Below are 25994 nucleotides of genomic sequence, written 5' to 3' on the forward strand. Positions count from 1 at the left end.
TTCAATGGGTATTGTAAATATCACTGGTTCAATGTCAAGGAACAGAGTTTCTTCCAGGCATTTGCCCCCCCCCCCCCCCCCAAACGAAATTTATATAATTTATATAGAAAATATATATTTTAACAGTGTCTGCCCCCCCCCCCCCTGTCCTGTAGTGTTGGAAATAACAATGTGGTTCACTGAAGGGCGCTTGAAAATATAAATCTGGTTCAATTTCATGTAATGTTTTAAATATCAATTTGCTTCACTTTAGTGTTGTAATTACCAATCTGGTTCATTGTCATGTAATGTAGTAAATATTAAAATGGTTGATTATCCTAGTGTTGTAAATATCAATATGGTTCATTGCCATGTAATATTGTAAATATCAATATGATTCATTATCATTTAATGTTGTAAATATCAAAATGGATGACTTTAGTATGGTAAATATCAATATAGTTTGCTGCTATGTAGTTTTGTAAATATCAAAATATGTGGTCATCTTTCATATTCCTTTAATTTAATTAACCTGCTTTGGAAAGATAATCGATATTTTTTTTTAATCAATGAATTCATGAGAAGACCTGTATTCTTTAAAAATACTAAAATATGTGGTCATCTTTCATATTCCTTTAATTTAATTAACCTGCTTTGGAAAGATAATCGATATTTTTTTTTAATCAATGAATTCATGAGAAGACCTGTATTCTTTAAAAATACTATCAACGGGGAACCAACAGCTCAATTGTCAGTTATTTTTCCTTTAACCCAGTTTCACTGAAGACTTGGACTATTTTTCAACCACATTGATGTCCTTGTAAACAAAAACAGGATATGACTGAGAATGAAGATCCTGTTTACACAAAAATAACAGGGTCATTGAAGTTGGTCCTAAAAAAAAAAAGAGGTCTAACATAGTAAGATAAGGGCATTCGCAAACAGCTGAGGTCAATGACTTAAGCCTATGTTTAAATGCACTACTCTGTTACCCATACTGCCTGCAGTATTGTTGATTCATCAACATACTATTTTTTTTAAATACAGCTTTTAATAATGCATCAATTTACAACAACAATACAACAAAAAATGGTAAAGTGCATTTTATTCTGATCACTGCAAAAATACAGAATCCTGATGAAAAAAATTCAAACAAACAAAATATTCAAAGGTTCAATCTTTCAATAAATCTTCATGCATCATGTTAATTAAGACAATCCAAAGTATGCAATTATTCAATAAATGTTTGTCAAATTTAGACAGAATTACAATGACTCAACAATTGATTCTAATGAAAAAATACCCTAACAATGGTTGGATTAGCATCTGGTTATGAAGCTGTTGGTTTAGTGAACATCTTTAAGAAAAAGGGGCGGATAATTCAATCATTAGCTAATAAAGCAGGACAGGGGAGAGTAGAGGGTTAAAATATTGCACTACAAAAATACATAAGCATAAAAACATTGATAAACTTTTCACTTCAAATATCCATAGAAACTAATCCTTAATTAAAATCCTAATCTAAAAATATGGTATAGCTGATTTTACCCCAAAATTTACGAATACCAGCAAAGCATGTATATTACAATATTTTATTCCAGGGGCAGGATGCTATCAGTTGAACGCAAGTCCAACATATTGCAACCAACTCAAGTCAGCATTCTACCTCTGATATTAAACTACTAGTGTTGTAGAACACTGAGTTACCCTTGGTGATCATTACCCATAAAGAGGCAGTTAGCCAGCTTGAGATGATGAAAAAAGAGATGAAAAGAAATAAACAAAAATTAATTAAAAATGCAGTGTAGGAATCAGATCACTAGTAGTTTTGAAAAATTAAAAAAAAAACAACAGAAAACACTCTACATTATGTATGACTATCATTAATTTCTTCAACAAAAATGCACTAAAACTGTGGCAGTTTTCGGCTACAAAAACATATTGTCAATATTAAAAAAATTAGTATGAAAATTTTTTAAAAATAGGGGCACAAATCTAGCTGTTTGTATCTGGAGCATGTAGGGTTGGTAACAGCCAGAAACATCATATGTGATGAAATTTTGGTCGGCAAATAAACACTTGCGTAAATGTTCAAAGGCTTACCTCGCACAAGCCTAGTTCCTTTTTTTAAGTATATTTGTGAAGTGAACCACAAACTTAGTTAATTGATTAAAATATTTGCCTTCAACAAACTGGCAGTTTAGAGACTCGGTACTTACATTTATTTTTAATTCAATCTGATTAACAAAATTAACTTCACGTAAAAGATTGAGACATTCCTAAACATGTATGAAGATATAATACATCAAAATCAATAAATGATGTGAAATTTTACCACCAGTTAATGTGGTTAAAAATAATTTACTGACGTAGTAAAATAAAAATAATCGTGACTGGAAGGAATATTCACAATAAAAAAAATTCATGGAAGAGAAAAAAAATCTAAACTAAAGGATGACAAATTTTAATATCTGCATAAAAATACACATTGCACTTTGTGATACGCTTATTTACATGTTTAGGCACAAAACTTAAGGTCGATGCTCTGATGGTAGGTGCAATATAAGTTTAAGTGACTCATACGATATCAGTAACTCATATCAGTGTTAATGACTCATATCATAAATGCTCTAGTTTTCTTTATGAAAATACTGCAAGATATTTAACAAGATAAATGCAGAGCTAAACACTAATTATTTTTAAAAAAAGAAAAAGTATTTGAAAAATTTGTTTAATTTACTTTTCTTACTTTAAAAAAAAATTGTGTCTGATTAGGGCTTACTGTTAAAAAGTTAAAATAATAGTAAGCTAACTATATTTTATAATTATGCAATTAATAATTTGACTATTAACACAGATCATTACAAAGTTGTAAATCATTAATAAGTAAATAAAGTTCTTAAAATTATAAATTTACCATAATAAATTATTATTAACTATTCTTTAAAGTGGAAAGTAATTTTTATATTATTGAATACCATTCAGAACCTTTACTTTCAACAAAAGCACTTAATTTAAACAAAAAAAATTTAAATCACACAATACATTCAGTTGCTTGAATATCACAATATATAAGTTAGAACAAAAAAATGTTAATGCAAATTTAAAAAAAAAAAACACAATCTGGAACTCAAATTTAGCATCAAAAAAATTTTAGAGTATTCAAATGAGTCTTGAGTCACACATTATAGTTTTGTCACTAAATCACATCACTGACCAGCCCCACACAACGAATCCCCTCACTGACCAGCCCCACACAACGAATCCCCTCACTGACCAGCCCCACACAACGAATCCCCTCACAGACTGGCCTCACACAACGAATCCCCTCACAGACTGGCCTCGCACAACTAATCCCCTCACAGACTGGCCTCGCACAACGAATCCCCTCACAGACTGGCCTCACACAACGAATCCCCTCACAGACTCGCCTCGCACAACGAATCCCCTCACAGACTGGCCCCTCAATGCTTTTCATCTATTGCCTCGTCCAGCCAAGCCCTGAGATAGGATATCTGAGCCAAAACACTGGACTTGGCCGTCCCACCCATAGCCTTGTACTGCTCTACGGAGTTGTCATAGTCCCAAACCTTCGTCACATCTTCCTCAAACAGTGAGCTGAAAAAACAATTTACAAAGTCAAACATTATGTTAGGAGTGTTGAACACATACTTTCTATTGGTGCTAATATGTTAGGAGTGTTGAACATATATCTTCCATTGGTGCCAAATGTTCAATTTTATTATTTCAATCCTACTGCCCAGATTTATCCTGTTCATATCTGGTATTTCTTCACAATTAAAAAAAAATGTAAACACAAATATAACATACTAAACAACATATACAATGTCTGCACATTTTCTAATAGCTTTATAAATCATACAATCCTAATTAATAGATATATTTGCCGAAATCTTATCTTAAGTTATGCAGACAATAAACTCCCACAAACCCAACTGACTGAATGGAAGGTCAGTTTTCTAATAGCTTTACAAATAAAAAACATATCTCTACTGTAATAGAAATATTCCTCTAAAGCTTATCTTGCTCATATCTCATAGAAATATTCCTCTAAAGCTTATCTTGCTCATATCTCATAGAAATATTCCTCTAAAGCTTATCTTGCTCATATCTCATAGAAATATTCCTCTAAAGCTTATCTTGCTAAGTTACGCAGGCACCAAGCCTCTCCCACAAACCCACCTGACGGAATGGAAATCTTTGTGAGACAGCTGAGACACTGGAATATTTTGTTTCTCTGCAAGGGCCACACACAGACCTGCCATGCCATGGGCTTCACGGAAAGGCAACTGTGAAGATAACATTTTTATAAGGCATAGCATGTTAGGGAGAAGGTATAACCAGATGACCTGTCAGGGAGGTATCATTGTTGCAAAGTATAATTAGCATGTTGGGAGGTAACATGTTTACACTAGCTGCATACCCATGCTCAGCCAAGGTGAATCTTTTTTAAATGTACCAACTTATATAAAACGTAAGGGAGGTAACTTTTTAGAAGGTATGACTAGATAAACAGTCAGGGAGGTATACGTTTTACAAGGTATAATTAGACATATGAAGATATTTTTACAAGATAGAACTAAGTAACAAAGGGAGATACGTAAATTCAAACAAATCCAGGTGTTCCGCACACAATTAAATATTGTTAAATAATGTTTATATTAACTTAAAACATTTAGAACAGTATCTGAAGTTTGATGTTGACCACAAAAGCAGTTTCCCATAACAGATTGAGTGCTAGATTGATACTTAAAAACTGGCTTTAAAATTTTAGAACTAATTATTGAAAAAAAAAACCAATACAGCCGACATAAAATAAAACAGATTTTCAAAAACACTAATGCATAAAAAAAAAATAGAACTAATTATTGATATATGAAGATCATTTCATCCAATACATTAAATTAACATGGGAATAGGTAAAAGAAAATTATAAAAATAAATGTAAAAAAATGTCTTGAATCATGGTATTGTAAAGTTTTTAATAGAACTGTTTTGCAAAATTTAGATTTGCTTTGTTTTTATTTTATTTTAGAAGACATAAACATAAATATCTTACCCCTTTTCTAACCAGATAATAGGCAATATCAGTAGCCAACATATCCGGGCTTAGTGCACCTTTCATCTTGTCGGGGTGAATCTGGGAAAATCAGTGCAAATTTTGATTGATACTTTACTTTTTTATTTATTCAGCTCAACTTACTCAGGCAAATTTTAAAGTGATTCTGAACATAAATGTATAAAATAAACTTCTTTTATAATATAGACTATCTGCAGCAGAATTAGAATTTATTAAATAAACTTAATTACTATTACTAGATAGATTATTTGCAGCAGAATTTTTACAATATTTAAGTCTTTGGTTATTCTAAATAGTGAATATACAGTGAAAAATGTAAACAAAAGAATGATCCATCTATTGTACCTTAAGAGTGGACAAAACTCCTGTTGCCACTTGCAGGATAGCACACAGAGTGTCATATGTATCAAACATTGCTTCTTTATCTTCCTGAAATATTATAAACAACAATATTAAATTGAAAAATAAAGATATTAAAACTACTGGGGTATTCTTATATATCAGACAATGTATTGTTCCTAAAATAGGTCTGTTAAGTTGTATTGTCACGAGTATTGAACTATCAAGTTGAGTGTAAGGGACAGTTACTAGGGTTAGAGCTTTTATAAGACTTGGGTTAAATCAAGTGTTAGTGTCATTGTCATGTTATATTCATTTACAGTTTACTCCCAACACCTCTTTAAGGAAGACTCCATTGTTGTGCCATAACTAGTTACTGGTAAGAGACCCAGGGCTTTGTTAAGTAGAAGAAAAGCAGATGTTTTTAAGTACAAATTGCACTGACTCACAGCTCCCTGAAATACCTAACTTAAGATATGGGGAGTAAAACCTTTATAGTGCTGATCACATAATCACTCCAATAACTGAAGTCTCAGGGAGTAAACCAGGCTTACTGAGTCCCTAAATCCACCCAGCTCTGATGGTTCCTAACTGATGTTAGGGAAAGTAAAGGTGGCTGGGCAAAGTGCTGGCCACACCTTCCCTTCATATGCCGAGGTCAAGAAACATATGAACTCTACTTCATCTGCCCAATGGATCGCTAGGTCTAAAGAGGATTCCATACATTACTTTAAGGAAGTAAAAGTCACTGGGTATAGTGCTGGGATATGAGAGTAAAAGCCACAAGCAATCACTTTGTTTACTGATACAGCAGAAATAGTAGCAGCAGTGGGCTATCAGGTTTGTAATAGTACTTTTATAGTGAGATATTTCTGACAAAAACTAAAACCAATGATACTAACTTGCAGATCTTTGTTGTAAGTGCTTGGAATACCTTTTAAAGCCATCATAAAGGATGTGCACTGCAAAAAACAAAATCGTTCATTTTCTCTAGAATCATGAAAGTATAGCATTAATTCTTCCTGGCTGAGTTAGAGTTTATAGTTTACAAACTATGTTACTTATACATTAATACAACAATTTGAATTATTAATATAAAGTATGGAGATTATGCATAATATCACATATATAAGTTACATTCACACATACAAATATGTTACATTGATCATTAGCATTATAATTAACTTGATCAGTTTACAAAATCAAAAAAAGATCTATGGAAAAAAAAAATAACATCTGTTAAAAAATACATAAAACAAACCCAATGAAAGGTTAAGACAAACTTGTATAACGCAAGAGTAAAACTCACATTGCCGTAAAGTCTCCCAGCTCTACCTCTAATCAGCTCCAAGCTGTCACTGTTTTTTTTCTGGGGCATCAAACTGCTGCCAGTACTAAAAAAATTTAAAACAAATTAACAAACTAGCTTTCCCCGATATATTTTTTTAATAAGCACTTCTTATAGATTTTAAAACAATAGCTCAGGTCATGGAATCAACATTTTTCATTTGAAATTTTTTTGTAAAATAAACTGCTAATGAAATTATTATCTTTAGACCTACTTGTAATATAATAAAATCACAAAGACAGAAGTACATGCTTTGTTTTATATCAGGTAACAAAAAAACAACACAACACTTACCTGTAAGCATCAGAGAGAGTCACAAAGTTGAATTCTTTGGTTGAATACAAAATAAGATCCTCGGCCCACCTACTCAGGTGGACTCCCAGCAGGGAGCCCCAGAACAAAAACTCAGCTTTAAAGAAATATAAATATTTAATGAATTTGTAAACAGCAATTAATATAGATGACATTTTAACTTCCTTTTTATACAATTGAATAACATGGGTTTAAAACAGCTGATCATAAGGATATTTATATTTTCAATTTGACTAAAATAATGTTCATACCAGTGATTTAAAAATAAGAAATTAAGTTGACTATATTCATTTGAAATTTAATTGCCTTACCAATAAAGTCCCTGTCACTAACAGCATCAAGACTATTAAGTGAAATTCTTTGCAAGTTCAATTCTAAAGATTTAAAAAAAAGTTATTTCAAAGATAATTTTATTTCCTTTTCAGATTTTATTTTTGTATTAAAAATGTAGTCTCAACAAAAAGCACACAATATTTTTTTCATCAACTTTATCCTTAAAACATAAAATGGAAAACTCAAATAGAAATCACTGCACTCCAATTTATTGAACCGAGGCACAAAAGGGCAGGAAATGTTGTAAAATTATATTGTATTCAACTTACCTTGTCTAAGAAATTCTCTGTCAATATCAAATGGATTTCCTGCCAGTGCACCACTTTAAAATAAAATTTAAAAATAGCAATTTAATTTAATAGACACAGAGCTATCTAATTCTATGCTAGCTAAATAATAACTGTTTTTTCAGAACATAGGCAACCTTTTATTCAGCTTTACTCAATATCTTTATGTAAGTGAGAGGACCAGTCTCAAACCTTTAGGCAGATAAAAAGTGTAACTATAAAATATAAACTGAAACAAATGTAAAAATGTACCTGCCAAGAACTAAAGTGGAAGCCCTGGTGCTAATTTGCTGCAGCCTCTCTACATCTCTCTGTAGCATGACAGCGTAGCTGGATGAACACACAGAGAGAAACATGATCAGTGAGTGAGTAGAACAGTTAAATAATGGGATGGCATGGCTGGGAAGTAGAGTGCTGACCTCTAGCTTGAAAGTCAAAAGTTTGGATCTCTGACTTAAGTCCACCCAGTTATGATGGGTGTCTGACCGGGTAAGGGAAAGTAAAAATGGTTGGGAATAGAGCAGTGGTCAAGGAACAGACAAACTTTATCTGCCCCATGGACTGTCAGCTGAATGGTAGAACATACGACTGCTAATCCAAAAGTCTCGAGTTTGAATCTGGGTTCAAGTCTATGGAATGTCACTGTGTCTACTCAACTCTGATGGGTACATGAATTATATAAGTATAAGCAGCTGGGCACAATGCTGACTACACTATCCCTTCATATGCCGAGGTTATAGAAAGAGATGAACTCTACTTCACTTGTCTCATGGATCATCAGGAGTGAAAGTGATTTTTACTACTTACATATGATTGCAGAGAAATTGTATTAGTCTTATTAAAATTGTTATGTGACTAAACAACACTACCTCAAGATCCAGTGGCTCCACCTGATGGGCTGTGCTCTCTGCAGGTGTGTGTATCCTGGCATCAGGATGTCAATCTCTCTACAAATAAATAAACACATTCAGGCAAACATCAACCTTAACCCACATGGCAAGCAATGCATTGGTTGACCCAGGAAGACATAGTGACATATAGGAGGCTGAAAGGATAGGAAGGAATTGGGAACAGCTGAAAAGAGTGGCAGGATGCCACAGAGAGTAGAAAGCTTTGACAGAGGCCCTTTGCTCCACAAGGAACAAAAATGAAACATCAACCATAATACATGCATATAGCAATATAAAAATAATGTAGTTTAAATAAATGACAGCCTTCTTTATGAAACTAAAACATTGGTTAAAAAAAAAGAAACCACACTAACACAATTGCCTTCTTTATTAAAATTAAAACAATGGTGGAAAAAATAATCTGCACTTACATAGCATTTTTCTCTATGAAATTAAAACTATGGTTTAAAAAATCTGTACTCACACAGCAGCCCTCTCCACCATGACGCGTATGAGCTCAGCCACATGCTTGATGAGAACTTTTGACCTGTCTATGAACCAGAGTCTCATATCTGTTGCCACTTGGTCGTTGCGACTTCGCCCAGTATGTAACTTGCCACCTACAGGTCCAATCAACTCCTAGCTCGATATTTAGTGAAAAAAAGAAACTCAGGTGAACCAACCTCAATTTGAGAAGTTTTCTTAAATCTACATCAGCTAGTGGGACAGCGTAGTCAGATGGTAGAGCATACGAACCCTCACCCAAAAGTCTCGAGTTTGGATTCAGCTCAATAGTGTACCTGACTCAAATTAGGGGAGGTAAAGCCAGCTGGCTGGGCATAGTTGTCCACAATATCCCTTCATATGCCACGGTCACCAGAAACAGTTGAACTCTACTTCATCTGCCCCAACTCTACTTCATCTGCCCCATGGACAGCCAGGTTAAATAGGGTAACTTTTAACATCAGGTGTCAGTTTTTTTAAACAGATGACCTCTACTTCACCTGCCCCATGTGCCTTAGGAAAAGAAGATTCAGTTTTTAATTCAGGTGCTGAATTTCTACAGTGAATTTCAAAACTCGTGTCATTTGAATTGGTAGAGTAGAACTATGCAAGAGATCATTCAACTGGTAGCGCTCACCTTAAGTCTTCTCTCATTGGCTGTGTGCACATCTTCATCACCTGGCTTGATCTCAAATGTACCTGCATCCCATTCATGTCTAACCTGTGAATTAGTACATTTTGTTTATCCTTAAACAGGTCGATTGTTTAAATATTACATTTTTTTTTCAATACATGAAAATGTTTTAGGCATAGGAATAAACAAATATCTGCATAGAAGAAAAGAAAGGTAATAGTGTAGATTCCAGCATTGTCAGGGTTATGTAGAAGTCTCAAAATAAACTACATAATTGTTGTATTAATTTTTTAATTTCTATACTATACTTTTGATGGAATATTTTGATGTAATAAAATATTTATTATACAGTTTGTTAATGGTTAACCTGATTCTTGTAATTATATTGTTATTTTTATAAAGCTATCTTTTAATTTGTTTACCTTTTCAAGACCTTCATAAATATCCTCTCTCTCATCTGCAGTGACCAGATTTGTTTTCTCAAGTGCTAAAACATAGGCTTTGCTCCCCTAAAAAATGTATTTAAATTTATCATTTGTTTGGTTTTTTTTTATTTAGGCACAACTTTAAAAAATAAAAGTATCCACAATAATGAGACAATGTATTCAATAACATAACAGTGATCTTTCTGCTACCTCAATGTCAGCCTTCCACATCCGCTTGTCAAACTGAATAGACGCATTGAATTTCTCCATGATAGGATCAATGGCACCAGTGAAGCGACCACCCCAGAGTTTACCTCCCTTAAACATGTGCAGAAAAACATGGACTTAATACACAATTTGTCAGTTACAAATAAAATACATTTTCTCCAGAGGGGTGATGGATGGGAGCAATAGTAAAAATCGATGACCAGGGTTAATATTCATTTTGTGTTTGGGGAGGGAAGAAATCAATGATATATTTATTTTGTACTTTTTATTTTCAAAGAATGAAAAACATAAACATGCAAATTTGTATTTAATGATTCAAATTTGAGTTTAGGTGGGAGGGGGGGATTATCAAACTTTTTGACATCAGTCTAGATTTTGTAGCAACAAGGTTGATGATGGGGGGCGAGAAGTCAAAGAGTTTTTAAAAACTAGTTCATTGTCTTTAATGGGTGACCACAAGACATTTTATCTTTGATATTGATTATATAATACTTACCTCTGTCATCCTTGTTAGAATGAAAACTTGGTTTTAGAAAAACAAGACTGTGGATTAAAAGAAAGAAAACAATTGTCAATCTATCCAGTGATGTTTTCACCACTATACCTGGGTTGGGGGTGGTGGGGGAGAAATACTTTTTTTAAATGTAACTTTTCAACAAACACTTAGATCTAAATTGTATTAAATACTCCATAGGCCTACTGCATAATTGTTTCCCAGCATCACAGAAACAATGCACTTACTTTGGGCTTGTTTACACAGAATAAAATATAACATTTAGGTAATCTATTGTTTTAGGTATGTAAAAATCGCCCGCGACTTGTAATGTGAAAAACAAGTGACTCCTTAAATTGTAATAATGTTTTTTAAAATATAAAAATGTTTCCTTGTTTCATTTATGTACCTGTTTTTAAACAATTGAATTAAAACTTTTCAGTAATAAATGAAGACTAGCGATGTTTCCAACAGATGCAACCATGCTCATTTACTATAGCAGCCATCTTGTTTAAGTTTTATTTTTATAAACTTATAGCACGAGATTCAGGGGGAAGCCACTCTATTTTACACATGGCTGCTGTTTATATAGCAAATCTTGCTCGCAGACACTGCTGTTTAAAGTAAATTTCTGGCCAATATTGATATATTTAGCCATTGATTTAGGTTTATTATCCATTTATCTATAATATTTGACACAAACATATCAGATAACTCTATTAAAGCCTTGACAATGAGGTAACGTTTTCGTACATTAATAGCCCCGGGCGATTTTACGTACCCAAAACGATAGATTACCAACATTTAGGCCTATGGATTCATTGATTCATTCATAGGTTCCTGTGAAAATTGTGTTACTGAGCAGAAATATAAAACGGTTAAAACCACTTCCCTTAAATATCATTTTAAATGTCGCAACAATAAACAGAATTAGAATTTAGATCGCAAAGCACTCATGCTCACATAAAGTTCATAAACTAGTTAATGTTACTGTGTGTAAAAAATTTCAGTCTTCTTACTGAAGTTCTTAGAGCCTATTAATCCTATTAAATTTTAATATTTTTTCTTATCTTGTTTATTTCGTTGTCGATCAATCTTTTATTTTTTATTAACTGTGTGAGTGTTAACACTAACAGAGAATTATTTTCAAAATTAGGTAGATCTAGATCTAGATTCTAGATCTAGGCCTAATAAATTAATAATTTTAAATAATTTTATTTTATTACAGAACTTTACAGAACTGAGAACTAGAGTAGAACTAGCTAGACGATCCATTAGTAATTAATTAAATTAGAATCTAGACTAGATCTAGTTACTTATTATACTTATAGTTGTGAAGCCTGTAGGAATGTGTAGCACAGTAAAATTATAAAAACCGCCTATAATAATAACTTAAAAATACTGGCTGACTTACCGACTAACTTCTGTTTACTCTCTTTTGGAAACAAACAGAATCATGTGTTGTTTTCAAAACATTACCCAGATTATTACTAGATCTAGATTCTAGATCTATATTTAGAATAGTGGAGAAATAAATGTAAAAGTCAAACAGTAAAAAAAACAAATTGCATTAAGCTCAATCAGTCAATCTAGATTTGGCTTAGACTCTATAATTATAATCGAAACTATATATAGATCTATAGTCATATGAAATATATACAATTGTCAATAATGGTTTAAAAAAAAAAAAAAAACATGCACTCTACTAAATTAAAATACGTTTGCCCAATCTGGTTACATTGGCGATGTATTTTTTAAAAAAAATTCTAACGTAAATATTTTTATTTTTTTTATTTTATTTTGTTAGGACGGGTTTATTAGATCTAGAGTCTAGATATAAACTAGTTTGTATTAACTTTATTACTGTTTGATTTTGTTTAATTTATAATGACCATTAAGAAACGCTTTTCCTTTAGAAAGACATGATTAATATTTTTTTTTAAAACGTCGTTGCAATTAATATTTTATACCGGGGGGGGGGGGGGTGTTCGGAGGAGATTCGAGTGTGCTGGGAAGGGGTGGGTGGGGCGGGAACGAGGGACGCCATTTGGACCAACAAATTGACAGTAGTAAGTGTGTTTCTTTCCGACATCTTTCTCACGGAAAGGAGCATTTGAAACAGTTTTAATTTATTCGGAAGAAGAGAGAGGGTCTCCCGATGGAGGGGGGGGGGGGGTGGCAAACACTGACTTAAGTACACAATAGACTTTCTTCCATAGGCAACTCTTCGGGGGGCAGCCCCCCCCCCCCCAAGAGAGTCTACCGCCACCACCCCCCCCCCCGAACGAAAAGGAATTTATATAGAAAACATACTTTTAACAGAGTGTCGTCCCTCCCGGAAAATGTTGTCCGCCCCCCCCCCCCACCTCCAAAAATATCAAGTGCCCCCCCCCCCCCCGGAGAAAAAAGTCTGGAAGAAACACTGGTACACAAACTCACACTGTATGCGTATGTGCGCTTGTCTTTTAAGCATTAGGCCCTCTTTGCCTCGGTGATCCGGTGACCAGCAGCACCCGGGCTCGCCTACGTCCATTTTAAAGAGCGCCATACACAAGGCTATAATAATTGTTAACTAAATTTAATTTGGCTCGTCCACCGGCGCAACGACGGTCGAGTGACCTTGTGCACCTCGGGCTCCCCCGTGAGCCCTGTGGCGCCTAAGTTCCTTTTACAATAAAGACACGGTGGGTGACTACATTCGACGACATAAACTGAGGCAACCCCCGAACGAAATTAAATTTATATAGAAAATATATACTTTTAACAGTGGCGTCCTCCCCCTAAAATTTCAAGTGCCCCCCCCCCCCCCCCGGAGAAAAAAAATCTGAAAGAAACACTGCTCACTGTCACCTGGGCGTTCGCTGAGATGTGTTCTTCAATATTACGGGGAGTTATTAACACAACTCAAGGCTTTCATACATATGGCCTCTGAGTGGTAGAGTGGACAAACCTGATCCCAAAAACTGATCCAATATAGCTTCGGTATTGTTTACATTTAAATAACTTAGTTTTAGAAACAGGGCCGGCGCTACCATTGGAGAATTAGGCGGTCGCCTAGGGCGCAACCCATAAGGAATAAGGGGCGGAAAATGGGCAATCGCCATTATTAAAAATATAACTAATTATTTCTAGCTTTTATTGATACTATTATATATTTTGATTAATTTGTGTGGAGGGGCGCGTTTTAATAAGTTTTGCATAGGGCGTTAAATAACTGGCGCCGGCACTGTTTAGAAAACAAGGTCACACGTCTAAAAGTACACAATTGGTATGCATTGATGAAATCCTCCTATCAGTGTCACCCCCCTCCCCCCCCCCCCCCCCCCCCCCCCCCCCCCAGAGACGTAGCGACCCTTCCCGGGGACAAACTTTCAAACTTTCGATTTGCACCCCCCCCCCCTCAAGTTTTTCTCTATATATTTTGCTATTTTTTGCCTTGGTGTTACCCCCCTAAATGGTGTCACCCGGTGCGGTCCGCACCCCCAACCCCCTCGCTACGCCTCTGCCTCCTATCATGCTGTGTCAACCTTTCCTCTGAGATGAAGCGACGTACCACGAGTACGCTAGTAAAAATTATTTTTTCCCCCATTTCTCACAATCGTAAAGGGATATAACCATGCTATGTTTGTTTCACGTAAAAAATATTTGAATTGTGTTCCTTTTATATGAAAGAAAGACAATTTAAATGATTTTTAAACAAAATTCAGGCGTTGTTGCTAATTATACCCGAAAAGTTCCTTTAACCAGCTTCTGGCCATCATATACATTTTTCCCCTGGCTGCGGAATATTTAGATCTAAGTGCAAAGTAATTTTAATACACTCGCTATTCTATACTGTATACCCGGAGTATACCGAGTAATCACTACGTTACATATTTTTTATTTTTATTTTAGGTTGTTTGCATATCAGTAGAAATTAGCCTATGGATTTCCATTTTTTCAACACTAAATACACATGCCGTTATTTATAGTTATATATAGATTGTACATTTTAATATGAATAGATGATATTAATTAGAATCTAGATTTCTACTTTATTTCTTGGATGAAAATGAATGATAAGCCTGTGGCTAAAACAGTAAAAGTGTAGCTGTAGAAAACTCGGTTATAGATAACAACAAAATGAACTATTTTGTGATTATTTCCCTTGGATTTTTATTAACAAAGGTCATTGGCACATTTCGAAGGAGACAAAGATGGAGTCAAAAAAGTAGAGAGTGGTATTGTTGTTCTCTTGTCAATTAAACTTAAATTGAGCTTGACATGCAATCGGTGGCCCAGTACGGGAGGATAGTCGCCCGAGCATTAGCCGCCGGAATTCACAATGAATTTCAATTAAAAACCCCGTTTGATAAACCCAAGGAACCACTTCATTTAGTCGCTGGAGCATCAGGATTTTCTAAGTCAGTGACTAAGTCAAGCCAACTAAGTAAATGGACATTTGGTGACGACGCGTATTTTATCAGTAGAAACAAAGTAGCAGACGTTATAGGTAAGGCAGATCAAACTCATCATGATTGAGTCTAATAATTATTGATAAAAATCTAGATTAGATCTAGATCTAGATATCTAGATGATAAGATCGGTAATCGGTAATCTATCGTTTTGGGTACGTAAAATCGCCCGCGATTTGTAATGTGAAAAACAGATGACTCCTTAAATTTTAATAATTATTTCACATTTTGAGGAGGATTTATGTTTTAAAAAATTCAAACATGTTTCCTTGATTCATTTATGTACCTGTTTTTAAACAATTGAATTAAAACTTTTCCGTAATAAATGAAGACTAGCGATGTTTCCAACAGATGCAACCATGCTTATTTACTATAGCAGCCATCTTGTCTAAGTTTTATTTTTATAAGCTTTTAGCGCCAGATTCAGGGGGAAGCCACTCTATTTTACAAATGGCTGCTGTTTATATAGCAAATCTTGCTCTCAGACACTGCTGTTTAAAGTTAATTTCTGGCCTATATCGATATATTTAGCCATTGATTTAGGTTTATTATTCATTTATCTATAATATTTGACACAAAAGTATGACAATACACCTCTATTAAAGCCTTGACAATGAGGTAACGTTTTCGTACATAAATAGCCGCGGGCGATTTTACGTACCCAAAACGATAGATTACCCGGTAATCTATCGCTTTAGCGTAATCAATTCGGCCGTCACTAGTAATGTAGGGATAAGGTAACTAATAAATATGGCTTAAATATGGATATATTTTTGCATATTTTACTAAATAACTAAAGATAATTGAATATTAAACCACATTTAAGGTTTAAATCAATAAAAATGTCAGGAAATTAAAGTTTAACAACGATGTTACAGATACTAAATTTGCTATTAAAAACAGCGGCCATCTTAAGAAAATATTATTTTGAGTCATTTCCCTTTAATTTCTATTTGTATGGAAATGTATTGATGTTTGCTGTTAAATAGGTTAGTCTTGTGTTTAAATACAAAGCATGCGTTTTTTTTTAAATTCTGCCCTTTAAACAATTTAATTGACTGACAATAAACATCAGTTCTATAATTATTATTATGAGATGCAATTTTTATACATTAAGATACTCCCTATTTTTATAGAGCTACCACTACATATGGTCATATCTAATGTTTATTTAAATATTAGTTTGAGTTCATTCTTATTGTTTGTGTTATTGTTTGTTTCCTATTTTCATTTAATATTTTCATGCTTTTTTCCTTTAATTAGTGATTTAATCACAAATGACGTCCCGTTTTTGACCTCTCTTCACCTTAACCCCCCCCCCCCCCCCCCACCCCCATTTTCGCCGTCACGAAATAGTCGTAATGTTGAAAATTACCTTTTTGTCCTGTCTATTAAAAAGTCAAGCCATAATTCTAATGAAAAATATTTTTAGCATTTTTGTATTAGGCGAAATACATAACGTTTCACGTTTCTTACCCCTCCCACTTCCCGCGTAAAACGTCGTCTCAAAACCAGTTACTCCACCCCTTAAGTGTGCGATGTCATTTAGGGTAGATGTCAAGTCCTATATACATTTTGAATAACCTTTGTTGTCAAAATGTTGATACCAAATACCCAAAATGAGTTTTTTGGGGTTGCCCATAAACGATGTCACATATGCAATGCTAATGTGACGTCAACTTACGCAGGGTGGTCGGGGGGGGGATGCGTGACGTCTATTTTGGAATCTTCTATAAAGCTGTGCTCAGTGAAAATGAGGAACATAAAGCGTTCGTTTTCATGCATACATTTGTTCATAACTATTGCATGCCTGTTGTACTAAGCGGTGTTAAACAACCTCAGCACATCATCCCCGCCAAAAAGGGCCTGCCACTAAATGCCTACCGACGAAAATAGGCCGCACTATATTGACTCCAAATGAAATAACTTCTGACAACAAGGCTCAAACCAAGTAGCTCCTGTCAACAATATTCGACAAGTATTGACTAGCAGGTAAAATGGGACAAATCGAAAATTGAAAGTTTGTCGCCTCTGGGGGGTGACACCATTAAGTGCCGCACCGGGTGACACTCGACCTCGCTACGCCACTGAGCTAATGTAAAGCCACAGCTCAGTATAGGCTTGAATTTAACATAAAATAGTGTTAGCAGTGGACAGCCTCTAAGACTGTGCATTAGGAGTACGGCCGTCGGCAAAACGCCAGAGTCCGACGATATCTGAACATCAATTTTGTCTTTTATGAAGTGCGGAGCACCTTTAAGACCTGAGCTTGGCCCCTGTTGACACCACCACTAGCGCCGCTTATGTCCACATATTAATCACACGTTTTGCGTGGAGCTTAATGGACAGACGTTTATAGGTGGGACCGGGAGCCTAAATGCATTTACCGAAGCCGCGGTGTCACGGGCATTTTAGAGCCGAACGTCTCAGGGCAGCAGGTTGCAGAAATTAAAAGCACGTGAATTTGTATAGTAGAGGGAGAATATCATGCCACTGTAATAAATTAAACACCAATATAATTCACCGAACTAAGGTTATTTAGATCTATTCGTCAGGCTAAACGTCGTTAAAGTCTCATCGCCATAGTGATTTAGGGCCTGTTTTGATTTTCTTTTAATTACGCGGTATCTTTCTTAAACATTAGCCTAATGACAAATGACGTCACGCGCGCCACGAACTTTGTGACGTTGTGCTTAGTGGGGGATGAAACGGCGTGGTTGAGAAAAATGACGTATTTCTTTTTTTTTTTAACAGACGAATAAGTGATAGATTCTAATTTTCCTACGAACTATACGTTGATCTAGTTTTTTTTTTTTTTTTCTAGAGTGGGATATCACTATATTGTGATGGGCGATTTATATATAATCTCAATATATTCTGATCTACTACTATTCATACGGCAACTATTATACTCGTGAGGAGGACGGGAATCACTCTTATGTTCCGCAGACACTAATTAACAATGTCAACAACTTAGTTTATGAAATAACATGAACTTAATTAACACACACTTATAGATCATTTTCACAATATCAAATAATACATCCGTCTTCTACTATATCTAACCCCCAACTAACTTCACTGCTGCGTCTTACGTCATCGGTACATTGTCGCACCATGCTCACGTCACACTCACGCCACACATATTTTATTGAACACGCGCACAATACTCTCGCACCAAATCGTCTACCGTCAAGTTCGTACCGTCCTTAGTAACCTCTACTCGTCTAGTCTAATTCTATATATCTACGCTATGACACATATAGTGGGTGTTTTTTTTTTTTTTTTTGGTAATAATGGATGGTGGGGAGGGGTAAACATTGACTACTGAAGAAATCAAAAACTGATGACAGCAGAAGGCAAAGAAAAAAAAACCCATGTGGTATTCAAATGTAACTAATTAAAATTTGAACCTATTTTAAAAAATACAGTAATCTTAATTCAGAAAAAGTGTAGGCCTAAGACTAATGTCTACAGACACAATAAACAACTAGGCTTAATTAAATGGATCGCCCTTAAATGACGTCATACTTTTCCCGACAATTTCCCTCTCACCCAATAGTTACTAAAAGCAAGATGATGATTTAATATCATATCGCAGTTCTTCTATACCCGAACCCTTAATCACAATTTCTAACGAAAACGAATATATTCTTCATCATTTTTGAAAAAAAATATTTTACACCTTCCCATATTTTGAGTCCAACGTCATTTATGAGGAATATGGACGACCTAATAATTGACAAGTTAAGGGGTCATCCATAAATGACGTCACGCTTTTTTAATACGATTTTTACCTCCCCCCCTCCCCTCCGTCACACGTCGTCACAAAAAGCCAGACCCCCCCCCTAAAATGACGTCACACATCAGCCTACAACCCCCCCCCCCCCCCACCCCCCTCAAAATTGCAGTTGATTTTTTTTTTAAAACATCGATATTTTTCCAAAATCTTGTCTGAAATATGTCAAAATATAGTATTTTAATCAATTCCTATTATAATTTATTAAAACTGTTTTTTTTAAAAAGCTAAATAATGTCTAAAATTCGTTTTCTAACTTTTCTTATCTATAAAGCAAAAGTGTGACGTAGCACCATCTGAACCCCCCCCCCCCCCCCCTCCCCGTCATCACACATCGTCACAAAATTACCGACCCCCCCCCCCCCCCCCTCCGATTGTGACGTCATTTATGGACGACCCCTAATCAGTACAAAAGGGTTTAGTAAATGTTGGACCTCCCAAAGTTTTTTAAGATCTTGGAATGTACATACATACATAGTCTTCATTTCACTTGAAAATGAAATGAAAGATAAGAAGACGGCCCTCTGTCTTACTTATATTAAACAAGACAGGTATGTATATTAAACAACAAAGTCAACACAATATACATACGAATAGACATTTTTATCCAGGGAAACTACTCTAAATTTTATTTGGAAAGATGGCCGCTGTTTTTTTTCTACTAATATTTATCTCAAACACCTAGTTTAAAGTTAGTTTCATGTTATTTAAATTGTTTTGGTCACTGTTTGTTATTTTAAATCAATTATCTGTGATATTTTGTAAAATTTGACTTAAATAAACTTATTTAAACAAATATATTCATCAGCTACCTCTCCCGCACATTACTATTGCAGCCGAATTGATTACGCTAAAACGATAGATTACCGATAAGATCTAAATCTAGCTAGACCTTGTTGTACTCTAGATCTAAATCTAGATCTAGAGTCGATCTAAATTCTAAATCTAGATTCAATTAGCCTAATTAATAATTAAATGACAATAGCAATAGAAATTCAGCAGAATCCAATAGATTAACTAGATTCTTAGATCTAGATCTAGATCTAGATCTGTAGAAGATCCATCTAAAAACTTAATAAAACATGTATTTGTATGATAAAAGACCGAGATCTAGAGATCTAGAATCTAGATCTACTTAACTTTAGGATGTCATTCATTGACTTAAACTTTAAACTAAGTCGATGTCATTAAATTGTAGGCCTAATAGTACCTAATACTTTTTTTTTAATAGTGTAGGCCTAATACATTTAATTGTTTTAATAGTTCATTAAATATTAATTAATGTATGGACTAGGGGGATTCTTTGGATGAATGTAGATACTGCTTACTTCATTGGATTTGTCTGGCCAATGGTTGGCATTGTAGTTGTAGAGTCAAGGCTAAAAAAACCATAAACAAACAAATTCAGGCCTAGCTAGTAACAAGGTCGCGCTAGGCACTGAAACAACTGTGATGTGTAGTTTTTAAAGATAAAATACTTTTTGCATATTGCTTTTGAAAATACGAGGATTTGTAGTTTGGCAGGGTGCCATAATATAATAAATAAAACTACAATTTTGGTTTCACTAATGTTCAGGTAAACGAAAATATATAGGTCTAGATCTAAAGATAAGTCTCTTTTAAGTAAGTCATATCTCATACAAGTAGTAAATATAGATAGAAAGCTGGGTTTTGTGTGTGTGTAAGAGTATATTTAACATATTTAGCATTTAGAAAAGAATCAGATGCTATATAGTATTTATTTTTTGGTCAGTTTTTATCCTTAAATCCAGTTTAAAAACATTCAACTAGACTATGTTCTTCAATTAGTCATACTTGACCCATATTCTTTGTATACCTAAGGCATAGGGACATATATTTGGGGGGGGGGGGGGGGGAATAGGTTGTAAAAAAATAAGTTATTTAGCTAGTTAAGATACTGTTTATATATGCATATGTAAAAGATTGTTTGAGAGTTTGTCTGTTCATGTTATCTATAATTGTTTTTTACTTAAAAGTCACAATTATTAGCAAATTAATTTCTAATTTGAATCTTGCATAGGATATATCTTAAACTATTTAGATAATATATAATCACAAAGAAAAACTCCTTTACGATTATTCATTGAATTATTTTAAAATATATTTCATAGGTGTTGCTGATGGGGTCGGGGGATGGAGAAATTATGGAATCGACCCTTCATCATTTCCAAGAACTCTAATGTTAGTATGTGAACGAATGGTTAGAGAAGGCCACTTCCGTCCACAGTCTCCTGCCAACATCATCGCAGCAGGTTACAGTGAGATGCTTGAACAGAAAGTTTTAACCTTAGGTGAGATAAATAATTAAATGTTGTTAGGTGAGTTAGAGAAAATGGTCAATGTTTAAATTATTATTAGGTTAGTAAAAATTTTATGAAGCAAGTTATTATTTAGAGCATGAAAATTTTGAAAAAATATTGTATGGTTTAAAAAATTCTTAGTTTCTTTGCAATCATCATCTTTACCAGTTCATGCCTGAGACGCATGAGGCAGATGAAGTAGAGTTAATCTGTTTCAATGACCTCAGCATTAGAGGGGATAGTGTGGTCAGCACTATGCCCCAGCCACCTTAGTTTCCTTAAGTTAATGTTGATAAGGTACCTGTTACGTTCGGATTTGAATTAACTCAACAACGATTCATGACACATATAGTATACTTTTATTTAGTTTCACGTTCAACGTTACAGGGTCGCCCTCGCCCTAACCACTACCAACTAACTGCTGACAACCATTCACTCCAACTTTTATACCGCATTCGACCTTGTGATAACAATACATAAACATACCGGGGTTAACAATACTCTAGTGTAAACTCAACTCACACACGCATTCTCCCCTAATTCTAGATTATTCTAACCTATTTCTATGTAACCTACAACTGACCCGTAACAGTACCCATCAGAGTTGGATGGACTCTATGGCATTGTACAGACTTGAGCCTGGGATCTGAACTAGCGACTTTTGGATTAGTAGTCATAAGCTCTATTGTTCATTTGAAATTGGAATTTCTGATACATTTTTTTTAACACTGATTTCAGGCAGCAGCACAGCTTGTGTAGTCTCCCTCCACAGAGAAGAAAGAACAATTTACTCCGCCAACCTTGGTGACAGTGGATTCATCGTGATCAGAGATGGTGAAATTGTTCACCGCTCCACGGAGCAGCAGCATTACTTCAACACTCCATATCAGCTGGCTGTGGCACCACCTTCAAGAGATGGCCAGTGGCTTAGTGACAGGTAAGAGTCACTAGGTTGCTGTAAATATGTCACTGGGACAGTTTATTTTCTGGAGAGTAATCTAACCTACTTACATATGTGTATATGGGGTGGTGTGGTAGGGTACTTGACTGCGAGCCTGAAGGTCTTGAGTTCGTATCTCAGTCCGGATTTGTAACTGCAAGAATTTGTATCCCAAACCTGAGGTCAAGAAACAAACTTCATCTGCTCGCTCTGTGACTCGTTAGGTCTGAAAAGGAACTTAACATACACAAATATGTATATTTGTAAGCCAGACAAGCTGATGAAGTCCTGATTTCTGCAGTAATGGGCTTTCTATTTTATAACGGTAGATTATGAATACATCAGGTATGGGTGTTTCGGATTATGAACGAACAGGAACATATAAATATAGCATATTGACCTCAGTTGTGGAAAAAGTTAACCTCAGGATTTTTTTAAAGAAATTAAATTTAACCTAACTTTTGTTCAGTAAAATCAAACAACACTTAATTTACACTGAGTGGTCTAGACCGTCCCTGAGTCCACCCAACTCTGATGGGTACCTAACTTATTTTAATGTCATTAAGGTTGCGCACATATTTATTATGGGACGGAGTGGTCTAGCGGTAGAGAGCTGGACTGCTAACCCGTAAGTCTCGAGTTCAAATCCGGTTTCAAGTCAGTAGACCGTCCCTGATCCCACCCAACTCTGATGGGTACATAACTCACGTTAGGGAAAGTAAAGGCAGCTGGGCATAGTGCTGACCACACTATCTCTTCATATGCCAAGGTCACAGAAACAAGTGAACTCTGCTTCACTTGCCCCATAGACCGTCAGGTTTGAAAGGGAAACTTTACTTACTTACACTAATATACAGTATTACAGACAGAAGCATAAAGACATTAGCAAGGCATAAAAATTTGTCAATATTCTGATGTTTGTATGCAAGCTCTACTTTAGTTTATATAATTATTTTCAGCCCTGAGATGGCAGAATCTTCTTCCTTCAAAGTAGAAGATGGTGACGTTTTAATGCTTGCAACAGATGGCCTTTTTGATAACTTGAGTGAAGATATGATTATTAAATCATTAAGTTCATTGCATGTAAGTATTGCTTCAACTGTTTTTAAGTATGTTAATTCTTTTAAAAATGGAAATTTACACTTCTTATTCAATTAAAGCAATTATTATACTTCAATCATTCTTTTTTTTTTGTTAGACGCACAAAGAGGAGGAAAGAATTCAGTCTGCAGCAAACAGCATAGCAGAACATGCTTACAAGCTCTCCTTAGACCCTGACTATATGTCTCCATTTGCCCTTTCAGCTTGTGACTTTGGTATAGACTTACGAGGTGAGGTTACTTTTTTAATAAAAATAACTACTTATATAATTCTGATTATATAATTTTATTGATCTCTGAATAAATGTTTTTTTTTTCCCCACCGAATTAAGTTTTCATTAAACCAGTAAGAATTTGTTGTAGCTACAAACTAATAGCACCAAAATTGTCTCATGTTAGTTCTAATAGCTTTTTTTTTTTTTAAAGTCTGTATTTTCTATTCTCTTACCTAGTCCAAAAGAAATTTGCTAAATTCTCTAACAGATTCTTGTCTTGGTTACAATCCATGTGTTGTATTTGCTAGATCATTTCACACATTACCTTCCCATTACCTCCCCATATGTTTTAATGTTCAGTTGTAACAATTAAAACAGCTATCAATACTGAAACTATTTGTCAAGTTTTAAAATAAACTTCTTATAACCTTATTTAAATGTATAATTTCAGGAGGAAAGCCAGATGATATAACATGTATACTAGCAAGGGTGACCAACCAGTCTGATATTTTTGTGTGATTGTGGATGCTGGCTTGATTTGACAGAGAACAAAATTGGTTGAACTGGGGTAACAGGTTGATTAAAAATAATGTCTGTTTGTTTAAAACTTTGCATTAAAAGGATGAAATAGATTGTATAAAACAGATATTTAACTGTGATTTGTCAGAAGTTCATTTTAAAGACAATTCTGCTTGTATTTCTAATACTAACTGCACAAAGAAGCACTGTGCATAATCGCATAAGAGGTGTACATATACTCTAATACCTTAGATTAGTTGGTTTTTTTTTTAAATAAAGTTACCACCGAAAATTAGCATGTAAAGAGAAAATATATTTTATGTTTTCAGTTTTGTGTAACCTGGAGTGAATTTATTTGTTTTTCCAAATAGCAACAATAGAAGTGTTATGTTTCAAATTGATTCTTTGAATGCAGTTTAATTTTTGTTGTTTTGATCAGATAAAATCATTTTTTAGTAATAATGTGTTGTGGCAATTGATAGATAATAAATTACTGGTGTCATTTTTAAATTTAAGGACAAAGGAATAGACTCATGACAATTGCTACATGTTAAATTACAGGTGTCATTTTTTAAATTTAAGACAAAGGAATAGCAACTGTGGAAACTCATGACAAAACAATACACTATCTTGTTGCAGTTCTCTGAGACATGTTGAACTTGTATGCCTTTTACATTTTATGCCAAGTTGTACAACTTTATAATTATTTGTTTTAAAATAAGACATTTTTTAAAGTCATTCATCAAAGATTTTTTCAAAGTTTAATTGATAAAATAAACAATAAGCATTTTCATTTGTGTATATTTAACAGCTCTTTCAATCGTCATCCTCATTCTCCCCTGTAATGTATATCTCCACATTTATCATTAACACCTTGTACAGTGTATATTAATTTATTTAGAACATTCCCTAAGTTGTGTAATGATTAAAGAGTGCATTAAAAGTTTTTGTATGTAAATAGATTTCATTAACTAGCAGAAATTCAGTCAAATTTTAGGAACAATTTTTTCTTTTAAAGTCCGGTGAAAATGTTTTACTAAGTTCATTTATTGACTTCTCTTATTAACACAGTAATTCAATTATTATTCAACCTAAGTTACTAACACATACTAAGTCGGCTTGTTTAGTCATTTCTATCAAGCTATGTTATGTGCCAACAATAATCAAGATGTAATGATTTGTTTATAACAAAATGTGTATATAGGTCTTTATTTGCAGTTGTGTGTTTAGATTTAACCTAAAGTTTAATAGACTTGTAGCATAAAAAGGTGCAAACCCCACTTTGATGTAATCACTGATTTTTTGACAAGTTTCTCATTTTGTATTCATTTTCCATTGGTGAAAATGAAAGGCATACATATCAAATCTTTAACAATTCCTATGTTTTGCTCAGAAAATAATTTTCAATTATTGTTGCTGTTTGGTTGTCTATAAATTTAGGCAGACATTTTTATCTTCCTGTTATGAATTTAATTTGAAGGTACGTCACAGTTTGACATCATATAATAACAGATGACCTGTAGGCAGTAGTGACAGAATTATACACTCCCCTACAGTTAAAGTATGGTAGCTATTTCTGTTTCAAAACATTTGTATTTTGACAAGTGTACATTCATGGGCAGTGTTTTTTAGATCAGCTGTTCATTTTCCTTTAATCCACAATTTGCTGTCAATACTGAGATAGCATTGATGAAATGTTTTAAAATTAACTCCGCTGTTTTATATGATGTAAATAATAAAAACAATAAAAATTGTTTTAGCTTTTGTATTTTA

General features: G+C 34.3%; 2 protein-coding genes across 2 annotated transcripts; one reads left to right on the forward strand and one right to left on the reverse strand.

Annotated features, from left to right (window-relative positions):
* Nucleotides 1-1064: 1064 nt before the first annotated feature.
* Nucleotides 1065-12402, reverse strand: LOC131957692 (argininosuccinate lyase). The gene is made up of 17 exons (XM_059322435.1): nucleotides 12288-12402; nucleotides 10877-10923; nucleotides 10363-10470; nucleotides 10150-10236; nucleotides 9731-9814; nucleotides 9074-9228; nucleotides 8569-8646; nucleotides 7952-8029; nucleotides 7682-7734; nucleotides 7391-7453; nucleotides 7062-7176; nucleotides 6729-6813; nucleotides 6322-6381; nucleotides 5426-5509; nucleotides 5060-5140; nucleotides 4183-4289; nucleotides 1065-3597 (listed from the first exon to the last, which is right to left on the reverse strand). Exons 2-17 carry the CDS (start codon nucleotides 10883-10885, stop codon nucleotides 3444-3446), a joined length of 1401 nt encoding a protein of 466 aa, XP_059178418.1. The 5' UTR covers nucleotides 10886-10923; nucleotides 12288-12402; the 3' UTR covers nucleotides 1065-3443.
* A 2626-nt stretch (nucleotides 12403-15028) lies between these two features.
* Nucleotides 15029-25985, forward strand: LOC131957694 (protein phosphatase PTC7 homolog). The gene is made up of 6 exons (XM_059322439.1): nucleotides 15029-15365; nucleotides 21259-21438; nucleotides 22186-22384; nucleotides 23347-23470; nucleotides 23586-23718; nucleotides 24154-25985. The coding sequence occupies exons 1-6, from the start codon at nucleotides 15137-15139 to the stop codon at nucleotides 24219-24221; spliced, it is 933 nt and encodes a 310-aa protein (XP_059178422.1). The 5' UTR covers nucleotides 15029-15136; the 3' UTR covers nucleotides 24222-25985.
* Nucleotides 25986-25994: the final 9 nt, after the last annotated feature.

The sequence above is a fragment of the Physella acuta genome, unplaced genomic scaffold, assembly GCF_028476545.2.
Source record: "Physella acuta isolate Inbredline_101_S28 unplaced genomic scaffold, ASM2847654v3 ptg001257l, whole genome shotgun sequence".
Taxonomy (NCBI): Eukaryota; Metazoa; Mollusca; class Gastropoda; family Physidae; genus Physella; species Physella acuta.